Raw genomic sequence first — 13,190 nt, 5'->3', positions numbered from 1 at the left:
AATTGACCATATCTTCACTGGTGATTCTAAATTTATAGAATTTAGCACATTGAAACTTGATGCAATGAGTGAAGTTATAAGGTCTATGCCAATAAGCAGTGACCTTTTGAAACGTTAATCTGAAACATCAAATTAAACATTAATAAATAATTAAGACAATTACAAAACAAAGAATTGTTAAAAATAATAATAATAATAATAATTATATATATATATATATATATATATATATATATATATATATATATATATATATATATATATATATATATATATATATATATATATATATATAATATTTTTCTTATCATGTGAAAACTAAGATGTAATAAATGGGTTCATCTATTTCACCTGTGTAAAAACAAATATTTAAAGCTTATTCTCATATGCAACAAGAAGCATTTTTTTTTTTCAAAGGAAGACAGTTCAATCAAAATCCTCACTTTGGACGATGTGCTTCACATAAAACCCTGGAGGAAACAAGAGACACTTTTCCTTTCTATTTGTTTTCCGAGAGCTATCCTGAGTGTGTGACAAGAAAGGAGTCTAAAACTACCAATTAAACCAAAATTGCCTTCTCTCTAGGAAAAACAAAGCCCCATGGGAACTACTATAGAGCGCTGAGCACTCTTGTCTTTTCCAATGGCACGGTCAAGATCTACCAGACGAGCACAGATAGAAAGATAGATAAATGACTTTTGGAAACCTTGTTTTTCTTGTCAACACAAGCACTTACATGAGAATGCAACCCTGATGTCAACTCATTCCTTTACCAATATCTCGTCCTGCCTTTGAGTAAAACCTCTGTCAAATGAAAGCAAAGACTTGCGGACACCTATGATTACACAATTTGTCCAATCTCAAAGTTTTCAAAATGACCTGTGCTGCAGACAAAGGCATTAGAGTAGGGTGAACACACAATAGAAGAGAAAAAAATATATGAGATCTCAGTTGTTTAGCGTAGACAGCAATGAGATAATGTGGAAACCTTTACTTCAGTATGAATCTTCAGTATGAACTCATTTGTTAATGAGTCAATGATCTGAGTTTCTATTCACCATAACTTTATAGCTCTCTTACTGTATGTCAGCAATGGACTTTGTGTATATTTGCAACTTAAAAGGCTTCTGAGCTCAAACTATGAAAAAAAGAAACAATTTATTCATTTTACATGAGTCATAAATACACATGCAGCACGCAGAATGCATTCAAAAATAAAATAAAATAAAATAAATACAACACCTCTTTTTTGTGCCCAAATTGGATTGCCAATACCTATAATATATCAAGAAAAACATCTCTCAGAAGAATGAAAAAATAAAAATAAAAAAAAACAATACAAAAGAAAACCTGGGTACTTGAGATCCATCATGGCTTAGCCTAGAAAACTAACACATTATTGATCTTTTCTTGGGTTTCTTTCTCCGCTGTTTGTTTAGAGAAGCTTCATCCCCTCTAATAGCTCCCTCAAAGCATAATCTCCCTCCTCCCCTTCACAACCTCTTCATGGTCCTCTTTTCATGGCATCTCATACAGTTAAAGTTAGCCACCTCGCTGCGGTGAGGCTCCGAGAGCCAATTGTGTTGCTAATGTTGACACCTACCAGAGCGGAGCCGAGTAAGGGCTGTTTGTGCTCGCTGCAGCCTGATGCAGATCACATCCAAAAACTGGGATCTTTTCAAGATGATTACAAGTACTTTATGGGCACCAATCATACACTTTAACTTTACTGTTTAATAGAGAAACAAGATGAACAAGGAAGGGAAGATGGCTGTTTTATATCCATATATTATACTGCAGGCTTGCAAACATGTAATATTACTAAATGCAACTAAACAGTTTTTCAAAATCAATATACAGCAAGGTACAGAAATCTACTGGTTTCATTTAAACCTATGCATATATATACATAATGTAACAAAGAACATTTTACTAAAGTCTTTAATCAAATAAGCAAATGAGTGACGTGACTTTGTATATATGGTCTGAAGATGCTCTTTCTTTGAAGAACATCTCAAACATAATTTATCAGATTTTGTCATGATGTGCATACTGACAGAGCACACACTGAGATATTATATAAACATTAAAAAAATGTACAATTACGTTAGAAAATCATGCAGAATGGATGCATTTTCATTAGTATTCTAAGACTAGTGGACTTCACCTCACGTGCAACTTTCTTTGTAGTGTCATGTTCATTCACAGACGGTTTGCGCACCATATCTACAAAACATCAGAATCACTTATAGTACAGTTGAAGAATTTGTATTTATGTGCTAATTTTTTCTAAGAACATGGGCATCAGGTTTTGTCATAATAAATACTAAGAAAGTCTGCAATATAAACATGCGTAAATGCAATGCAAACATATACATAACAAAATGCATAATTTAAATAGATGCATTTCCACTAGTTGTGAAAATGCATATATTTTATATGCATTCTAATAGATTCAAACCTATTTTGTTCATTCAAATCATACATCCATGATATTAAACAGCTTTCCTAAGTAAACTTAAAGGTAGCACAGCAGGAATTCCCAAAGGGATGGAAGCAAAATCAGCTCTCCTTGGCTCTGAATGTGGCGTTTCCATCTTAGTGTGCTGGAGTGGGGATTCACCCCCAGCCCTACAGATGTACATTAATGCAGACAACACACTGAGCCCGTCTCTTCCCCAAGCCCTCTTCACTAAACAGGCTGCTGTCCAGCCCCATCGTGTCAGTTTGAAGCCCCCATTCAAAAGTATTCATGCATCTGCCTTTCAGGCACAATGGCTGCTAGTTTATAAACTGTCTGCCTGCGAGCCCAAAGGCTTTAGTCCACATTGTTTTCATACCCTTAATAAACTTTTTGAAGGAGTTCATCAACTGACCTGAATAGCCTGCGCATTGAATCTCGAGACAGAAAATAACAGAGTTCTTTTTTCTTCTGCTCTTTTCTTTCTTTTTTTCCTTTTTGGGAGCAGTTTCTCTAACAATGGATAAAGAAGGCTGCTAGACTTCAGAGGAGTCTTAGGCCCAACACAAGAAAAAAAAAAAGGCAGCATTCAATTAAAGGAACAAAATGCTCCCTCCATAAAGGGGAAGGAGACAATTGATTTCTCCTCCATTCAAAAGTGAGAGGATGATCTGAGCATCACTTCATATCTTATTCCAGAAGAGAAAAACACACATTCAAACGCAAACAAAGTGTAAGACTGCAAACAGACAGTAAATATGATCACAATGCACAAAGAGCCATCATTACAAATCAACTATTTGGATAGCGATCATTTCAAACGTCATTAGCATAAAATATAAAAAATGTTGCATAAACCACCACCTGCTTCAAGCATTCATGGCTCCGTTGATATTACGCTTGAGGAATCGGTATTTATTTGTTCATTTTTCGAAGTGCTTCTTGTGACACCCGTTAGACAGGCAGGACAAATTCCAAAGAGGCAATAAATTTCAGTATTGGCTATAAGCCATTAATCCATTCTCATACCTTTAAAATGTGTGGAAAACTTAAAGGTCTTAAATGGATGTCTTCTCTAATGAATTTCATCCCCAATTAGAACGGATCGCCACAGTCCAAGCTGCGTCTCGCCTTTTCGCCTGTGGGGTCCGGAACGACTCCAGAAAAATGCACAAACTTGCCAAATGAACAGGGCGCACACCAATGAGATGCAATGCGCAAAAAAAAAAAAAAAAAAAAACGGAAAAAAAACGCATGCTGTCTGCTCCGCTTTTCGTCTTCATATTGTATTTATTATTAATAATAATAATATTTATTGTAAAATATTATTAATAATATAATTAAATAAATGTAATGTATATATTCAGAAAGTTCAACATAGGCTAAACTTATTAGATTTGAATATCTAATTGTTTATACAAAAACAACAAATAGTAATAATAATACAGGAGAGTGAAAAAAAAAAAAACTCAAATACATAATCGTTTGTGTCTGTGAGGTTCAACGCGTTCGTTTCTATCTCTGAAAGCCCGGTAAAGTATAAAAACAAACACTAAAATATGTTACTAATGAACAGATAACAACAACAACAACAACAACAACAACAATAATAATAATAATAATAAATTGGAGTAGTTACAATTATAATTGCTGTTATTTCCCCTATGTTTTCTTTTCGTTTGGTTAACATTCCATAATTGTATTTGTGTTGCTTCTGCTTCATTTAAACCTAGCTTTTAATGATTAGGCACTCAATAGGCTACTAGTAATTATCTTCATCTTCGATCAGGGCGATCTGAGTTTGGGATGCAGGATTGTATAAATTCAGCATATCACTTGTTGCTGAGATGACTTTCTCAGAGGTGATTCTCAGCTCTCGAAGCTGTGCTCACTGAAGCGCAGTGACCTGGCCGAGTGTGAGAGGGGTTACCGCATCCCGGGATCCTCCATTGTTCCTTAAAAGCCACTTGAACGGATCTCTAAAACATCGACCACCGCGAGCGAAACGCTCCATTAGTTAAATCCACACTCCCGCGCTGAAAAAGAGTGCATAAGGATTGAAGACAAATGCGTAAAGTAGCAAAATATGAACAATTCAGGCTACAAATAATTAATAAACAATTACTGCGACCTTTTATATTCTCGAAAGCAGAAATGTACATAGTTATATTAAATATTTGGATAATCATCCTAAAAATAACCTGCATTTCACCGATGTGCTCATACGGTTCATAAATGATACTAATCCAGCAGGCATGTCCTCTTTAAAAAAAAAAAATTGGCATAAACACCTCTGTTTTTATTGACATAAATAAAAAAAATTTTTACACAGCACTTAATAATGTTGCGCACTGATTTTGGAACACAAAACTAATGTGTGTTTTGAAGCAGAAGCCGTCTGTAATATTCGTGTGTTATTGACTACGAATCAGATGCAAGAAATTTAAATATTGTAGCAAATAAAAGCACGGATTTGAAGGGTTCGCTTGTTCAAAAGACAGCGAAATTGCGCGCTGTGTTTTGGATGCATTTTCAGCCCCCTTCCCCAAACACACACACACACACACACACAGAGTTTAATGAGGCCTGTGTCACAGCTTGTGTGTGTCAAGTGTGACCCGCCCTCACAAATCAAATGGCTAAAACGGAAATGGCAATGTACATGTCAGAATCAATTGTGTATTTAAGTCCCCATTATAAACATTAACCAGATAGGAACGCACCAAATACAATATCCACTGCTCGCATGGGGAGAGAATTACGCACAAAGATACATATTGTGTGATTCATGTATTACGTTTGGGTCCCAAAACCCTTGAAATGTTGAAAATTGAAATCCTCTCTGGTTATTAGCTGAAGCAGATGATAAAACTGCGTTTATGTGCGTAAAAGTCTTCTGCGCACTCGGTTAACAGCTGGGGAGTGAAAACCGCACTATTACAAGAATTCTCGCCGATTTAAGAGAATGATATTCTCCATAACATCTGTGCAGAGATTTGCACTGTCCCAGATGGCAAACCGCATTTAATGAGCAGTCGAGCAGTAAAATGAAGTCGCTTTGTACTGCAGTCGTCTCAAGTGTTTCTGATAAGCAAAAGACATGCACGGATCAAAGATCATAAGCTTCTCAATTTCCCTTAACTGCCTGAGCCCTCATTCACATCATCCTTACCCGTTTTGGTTATTTTTTTAAACCTCTCTGAAACACATCAAAACTCACATCTTAGTTCACAGGTCATCCTCGGTCTAATAACGAGTGTAAATAGTCTAGAATCCCCGTATGGAGACCAATTAAGCATTACAGCTGAGTCAATGAAAGCCACATTAATATACCAGCCAAAATGTTTGCATTTTTATCATTGCTTATATATGCTGGATGACGAATATTGCTCACTTCGTCACCTAGCTTTCAATTTGAAGTCGTGCCATGGGGTTTTTTAACAGTTACTATCAAGCTACCAGAGCTTCAAGAAAATGGTTTTACGCAAAATAAAAATACATAATCATATGATTATTTTACAGGGTGAAAAGTATAATTGCTATTATGAGAATAAGTAATTTTATAAAGAAAGAAAGAAAGAAAGAAAGAAAGAAAGAAAGAAAGAAAGAAAGAAAGAAAGAAAGAAAGAAAGAAAGAAAGAAAAAGTTCATGGATTGGGGGGGAGGTCGGTTTAAAATGAAAGTAAGTTGTTCTGGCATTGGGGAGAAAAAATGTCACCATCACTGATGCTTGAATGCAAATCATGGCAAATGTAATCTTGTTTGGTAAATTTGATTGGTTCTAGGAATTAGAACTGCCTTTATCTGGATTTTAGGCAACTAGCACTGCAATGGCGAATGGTCGCATGCTTTTATAATCACTAGCTTCAGTGTAATATTATTATGAGCATATTTATGCTCAGTTTAAATACAGGAAAAACAAACAAACAAATATATATCAGTTGTTGTTACCGTAGTGTTGATTTATGTATTAAACCCTGGACTCTATACACTAAAGAAAATCCCTCGCCAGTCAAATTCTCGAGTTGCGTTGAGACAGGGTGACGGGAGAGAAGAGGTTAATCCGTGTTTAATGCAGTGATGATCCACACTCTGATGGTTATGTTATCTCTGCCCAACATTTGGGTCTCCCACAATTTCAGCCAGCCAAAATAGCTGCAAGAAAGTGCAGATGGAGTCACTCTCGACGCCCGAGGAGAAAAAAAATAATATTAATAGCTAAATAACTTCCCCTTACTTTCACTTAATCTTCCTCTCTCTCTCTCTATGTATGTGTGTGCCCCTTTAACATATTCTATTCCAGATGGATTTGTTTAAAATGTCTCCCTGTACTTCTCTTTCAGTGCGGTTTAAGGTCCGAAAGTATCTGCTTTATTTTCATATAGATATGAAGCAACAGAGAAAATGCCCTGCTGGTGCGCGTCTAAGAAACTGCCATTTTTATTTATTTAATTTATTTTATTCTCTCTTCTAAATATCACCGAGTCTGCTCACATCAGTCTCTCCCGCGGGTTTTTATCACTATTATCCCATAACAACACTCTTAAACCCCTGCCTGAAGTCTGTTTGATTAGTCTGGAAAGCTCAGGTAATCCACAGATCTGCTGAAGTGTCCAGTGCCACTCTCACAAATGGACACGTGGTCGCGTTTAACTGATGCTCCAGACAAAAAGAGCACCAGGTGAGCTGTCAGACGCGGGACTGGAGCCCATTAAAGACTAATTAAGTTTGGCAGGTTTGTGCTAACTCTGCTGTCGCTCATCATATTTGTAATTTTTTTAAATAGGATGGCAGGTGCACACGATTATTATTGTAATGGCCACCAAACCAAACGTGGAAGTCACAGTTAAGGCTATTAAGGTACACGGAGATCTAGGGAGCACAGACAACGTTTATGTCGTTTGTTTCCAAAACCTTTACCACTGTGTTATGTAAAATAAACAAATAAATAAATAATCTACCAGATTCTAACTGCGTAAACATGCCACGCCAATAAATAAATACATTTTATTTTGTATATATATATATATATATATATATATATATATATATATATATATATATATATATATATATATATATATATATATATATATATATATATATATAAATGTATTTTGTATATACCCAAAAGTTTACAAAATATGAACATAAATAAGGCTAAAAATATGAACACAAATACAAATTTAATATTATATTTATTTGATCAATTACATATATATTTTTTGTATATGAAGCATATAATATAATATGATATAATATAATATAATATAATAATTAAGAAAAAAGTCAACTAAAAAACGGAGATATGACTTCATAATAACTAAATATATGTAAGTAATTTAACATGTAATTAACACATTAAATAAATGAATGAATGAATAAATAAATAAATAAATAAATAAATAAGGAGTTTTGTATGCCAAAACAAGTTAATAAAAATCTGAGGTGAACTAGTTAGTAATCAGTTTAACACCTTATAAAACAAGCAATAAAAAACGGATGTGTTTAGCATACCCTAAATAAATAAATATCATGTAAAATAAACTCAAATCTTATGAATTTACGCCCTGGGCGAGTCTCTGTGAGCCGTTTAGAGATGAAAGTGAAAAGAAATAAAGGGGCTCAGTTTAATCAGGGCTTAAAAGCCCTTCTACATTAAGTTTGTGCGCGAAACCCCGCGCGAGAGCTGCTGGAGGATCAGTGTGTTTCTTACCGGTGCCTCCGAGCTATTACACTCCTCAGCAACACAGACGCCCATTCAACACACAGCAGCTCTAATAAGTCTTAACATTATTAAATGTTATCCGGATGGTAAACTTAAAGAATCCCTTCAAAGAATTTAACAGTGGATTCAGTGTTGTGCAGGAGATGAGACACTATAAATGACAGATTTATGGAATAATTAACCTAAAGATGACGCACTCACAACATTCCCAACAAATTAACGACCACAACCAGTGGACAGCAACAAAGAGATTGTTTTCCTTGCATTCGTTTAATAACGAATATCAGTTTTGGCCTGTGTATAAATTCACATAAAACTAATTTTGAGAGATGTCATCTGAGCGTATAACTTTGGCATTGTTTACAAGAGAAAAAAAAAAATAGGCTACTATAGATATTTGATTTATCCATCGCAAAATAATATTATCATTATATACCAATTATATTAAAGAAACCCAGTCTAAATATCTGTAAATGTAAAAGCTTTACTTTGTCTTAAACCAACTGCGCCGTTACGCGCAACTAAACCCGCACAAAACCCGCCGTTTTGCACCATGAAATGTTGAGCTTACAATTGTAAACTCTCCTTCATATTACAAAACTATCTACCAGCAGGGAGCACTGAATAATTTATCTGCCTTTCTTTTTTTTCCTTTGTAGAAAGTTTTCCCCTCTTTTCTGGGGTCTTTGAATGGGGGTCACCGGTCCAGTCACTCTTTTTGCTGCCCGGCTCCAGAGCCGTTCTCTTTTGTATTTCAGACTAAAGGTTACAAAGGCTTAAACGAGATTGTTCATAAAAACGTTTAGAAAAAGGCAAAAAACTTATAGTAACCCGTTATAAATCTAAAATAAAAAATAAACCGCGTACAATTGAACGAATATAATATGACCGTTTCGAATTATAATAATATATTTTGAATTATAATAGTAGGTTATAATGCATACTTACAGACTTTTAAATATTATTGAAATGTAATAAATATATGGCCTAAATATAAATATTTATATTTATAATAATACATAATATTATTGCTATTGTTATCCAATTCAATTCAAATATTTTCAAATGATCATTTTCAGTTCACAATATTGGGAAGATCATATAATAATAATAATAATAATAATAATAATAATAATAATAATAATTCGTTATAAATGTTGCCAAAACAAGTCACCTCCACGGGGTCCAAGTGTCTGGTATAATGCAGCTGCTTAAACTGACATGGTTTCTCAAATGGGTCAAACTGTCAGTTGTCGTTTAGGGGGTCGTTAAAACGCGATGGAAATGGAATGTGCCACACAAATTAATTTACCCGGCTAAATACCTGACGTCAGGGCTCACATAAATAATTGAGTAAGTACTGAACATCTTGCAGCATGAATAATGAGAGCTATTTGTACCATTTTTTTTTCCAAGGGGGCGCCCAGATTCCCTCTGGCGAGAATGAAGGACTGCAGCATCTGTCCCCTTTCAAATAACTGCCTAATGAAATATCAATTGCAACAACAGCAGCAATTACAGCACCAGTCCATCACGATCTGTCAGTACAACTGATCAACACCTCAAAAACATATATTTGAGTTATAATGCACAACTTTTACGCACCACATTTCCTCGCATCTATTCGCTCACAATGAGAATTTTAACGGCCTCTGACCTTTATCACCGAGAATCCCATCGATGCTGTGCTTGGTTTTCTTTTCTCCGTCTTCATCTTTCTTATCACACTCGTCATCGTCATCTTTCTTGCCAAAACGAGCTCTCAAAACCCGACTAATGGAGCTAACTGTAAAGAGAGATAATAATCACTGTAACGCCAAATATAACAATCACAACAATGCACACTACAAATAGTGTTTTCATTTATAGAATGAAGTTGTATTAAAAACGAATATACAGATTTATTATTATTATTATTATTATTATTAAATAGATGCAATGAAGCGCGTAACGGCCTCTTTATGTCAATAAGAATGAAATGGTGCTTACCGGAAGAGGCCTCACCTGAAGGAACCGTGCCTCTGTCACACACCCCGTCCTTCAGCAACTTATCCCGGATTTCCCAGCTGAACATCCCTGGATTCTCGCGTTTGTATTCCTCGATTCTCTTCTCAACGTCGGGTGTTGCAACTTGCTGCAGCGTAGAACCAAAAATGTGGATAAAAAAAAAAAACGCATTATGTTTACTAGCAATTCCAGGCATATTTATAATTAAAATATATTTAATAATTTAAAATAATTGTTTATGAACCCCCATTACGATTTGTTACCTACATATAAACATGTCTTAGGCCTATATTTCGACATCGTCTACTCACCCTCGGTTTACTTCCACCTATCGCTCCCGGACGAATGGAACCGGTCTCCTGGTAGCGACAGAGGATTTTGGACACGCAGCCGTGTGAAACCCGCAGCTGTCTGGAGATCACACAGGGTCGGATGCCGTGATGGGCCATTTCCACTATTTTGTGTCGAATATGATTTGGCAGTGGCCTTCCGTTGATGAAAACTCCGCCGAGCTGGTTCACTCGACCTTGACCCAGAGGCGTTGAGACTGTGCAAAAACATGCAGCACCAAAAAAGAAAGTTTGAACAAAGGGAACAACATATCAGATGAAATTGCGACACTTTATAACATCCATTTCAACTATGCGATTATATATGGATTTACGCGTTGGATTTATGCAAAAATAGTACATAATGTAAAGTAGATTTTACTTGTGAGTAATTTAATGTCATTGAGTTTTGAATGTGAGATCCTGCAAAGTACAGGATTTATCAAAAAAAAAGAGAAAAAAAAAAAACATCTACATGCTGTCATCTTGATTAATCACATCAGATAATATTAGACTATTTGTCACGTGATATTTAGAAAAGATTTTGAAACGATCCATGTCGAAGGTTTCTGTTAATTGGAAGATACGAATAATGATTAATCAAAGCCTGGAGGAGAATTAATCCAAAAATCGCATCCTCACACATTTTCTTTCCTGAAAGAATCCTTCTGTGCTATCAGTCTATCTGATGTGTAACGAGAGGATGTAACACTTGAGGACACTAATTGCCATTCAAGAGGCACTTTAAACCTCGATTATTCCCAGTCATGCAACACAAATATTAGTGTGATGCTTTGAGCCGGCTCTCAGCTGTGCGTTTTATATCCCTTCACTGCTGCGAGATACTTCAGCAAATCCCACAGATTGCAGGATTCGTGGGTTTTGTAGGGTTCTGTCAAAATGCTCTCAAGCACGAACTCACTCGATCCAGGAAAGAGTTTCCCTTTTAATGCGCTAGCGGCGCACGCAAATAACACGCGCAGAGCATTTTACTCAGAACTCTGCAAGATGACAAGATTATGAAAGAAGGTTCAATGTCAATTATTTTAAATAACTAATTTCATAAGTACAATCTTTTTTTTTTTTTCTCTGTCTTATAAATTAGATAATACTTAATTTCATTCAGGCCGATAATTTCGTTCTTTCGTTCAGTAATGCTTGAAAGTGTGTTTGACATAACTTATCCAAATGATGATTATTGTTATTATTATTATTATTATTATTATTATTATTATTATTATTTATTATTTTAAAATTACAATTACAAATATGTAATAAAATTGTGTTTTTATTTAAGAACTCGAATAAGCCGAAGAAATGTTTCCGTACCTTCTAACGGGAATCCGGTTCGTGGGTAGTTCTGGCCTGGTGCTGGCCGCATCATTCGAGGAACTGTTCCTGGTAAAGTAGCCATTCCAGCTACCCCCACACAATGTAATCGCTCACTAATAAATTAAAGAAACCAATCACACAGAAAGCTCCAGAGTTGTTTGCGGCTTGGAAACTGTAAAAGGTCCCCCCAAAAATGTAAAAAGAAATCCAAACACACACCAGTGGACAATGCCGACTGTGCAGCTGAAAAAAGTTCTTACAGTGGATACAAAAAACCAATAGCAGGATTAGCAGAGGAAAGCATGGAATGTGCACTGAAGCAACTGTGAGTAAATATTAGTGAGAGGTTCTGCTAGTTTTGATTACAGCTTCTGTTTGCTGCCTGAGAGGAGTTTAAGTGGCCAACTTTGGCGCACATACTGGGAGGAGGAAGCGCGCGTAACGATAGGCTCTCCAGCACTCTTTTATTCATCACGGAGAGAAAGGGTAATGCCCAAGACCTGCCGTCCAATCGGGGGGAACTTTACAGAAAACACACATACACCACCCTCCCACTTTCTCTCTAAGTCAACACAGGAAATGTTACAAAGAGTTTTCATTCATCTGTCATTTAAACTGAAACGTCAGTTTGATGCTTTGGACTCTCTAATTTCTCTCTCAAACATATAATATAATATAATATAATATAATATAATATAATATAATATAATATAATATAATATAATATAATATAATATAATATAATATGCATTGTTGTTGTTAATTAAAATAATCTATGCCAATTCAGCAGGATATCAGTGACCCTTCTGCCGAAATAGGTTTGTGGTCATTTGCAAAAGGATTGTAATCCTGTATTTCAATTTGAACTTGTACATATTTCATAGTTTAATATATGTTGTAGATTTGTGGTGTGGCATCCCTTCGAGTGATTTTTGTGTGTGAATTGAGAAACACGACATACTCATCAATTGACAGTGCTGTGTCATTCAAAACTATCAAGGATCTGAATATCATGCTGTTTTTGTGTGCGGAAAGAACAGGAACAAGAACGTGTCCAAAACAGCGCACCTGCCTAAGAGAGGATGATCAAAAAAAGAAAAAAAGAAAAAAAGTCTTAAACATCGATATATTCAATGTGGAAATTAATCAAGACAACGTGACAGAGTTTGATACAAAATGCATAGTATCATTAATAATAATAATAATAATGCGTCAGAAATAACGGTTCTTTTTTCTGTTTTAGAAATTTAGACTCAACAACAAATCCACTTCCTAGAAAGAATAACTTTTACCTGTATAGAGTTCTCGAGTTGACTGTATAATTCTATATAGA

The 13,190-nt window shown here is 35.3% G+C and overlaps 1 protein-coding gene across 2 annotated transcripts in view; it reads right to left on the bottom strand.

Moving 5' to 3' along the window:
- The window catches only part of pax7a (paired box 7a), a 56,697-nt gene extending 44,416 nt beyond the window's left edge, over positions 1–12,281 (bottom strand). Inside the window, exons 1-4 of one of the 2 annotated variants that reach the window (XM_026275167.1) lie at positions 11,855–12,281; positions 10,508–10,743; positions 10,179–10,323; positions 9,847–9,975 (exon numbers count right to left, since the gene is read on the bottom strand). In XM_026275167.1, the coding sequence (XP_026130952.1) occupies positions 9,847–9,975; positions 10,179–10,323; positions 10,508–10,743; positions 11,855–11,939 (595 nt within the window). In that variant the 5' untranslated portion in view covers positions 11,940–12,281. The remainder of the gene's footprint in view (positions 1–9,846; positions 9,976–10,178; positions 10,324–10,507; positions 10,744–11,854) is intronic. The other variant, XM_026275168.1, reaches the window with a different exon arrangement.
- Between the last annotated feature and the right edge of the window lie 909 nt (positions 12,282–13,190).

Source organism: Carassius auratus, chromosome 11, assembly GCF_003368295.1.
Source record: "Carassius auratus strain Wakin chromosome 11, ASM336829v1, whole genome shotgun sequence".
NCBI classification, from domain to species: Eukaryota; Metazoa; Chordata; class Actinopteri; order Cypriniformes; family Cyprinidae; genus Carassius; species Carassius auratus.
Note: the sequence above shows the minus strand (reverse complement) of the source record. Positions and strands in the feature narration are given on the sequence as shown.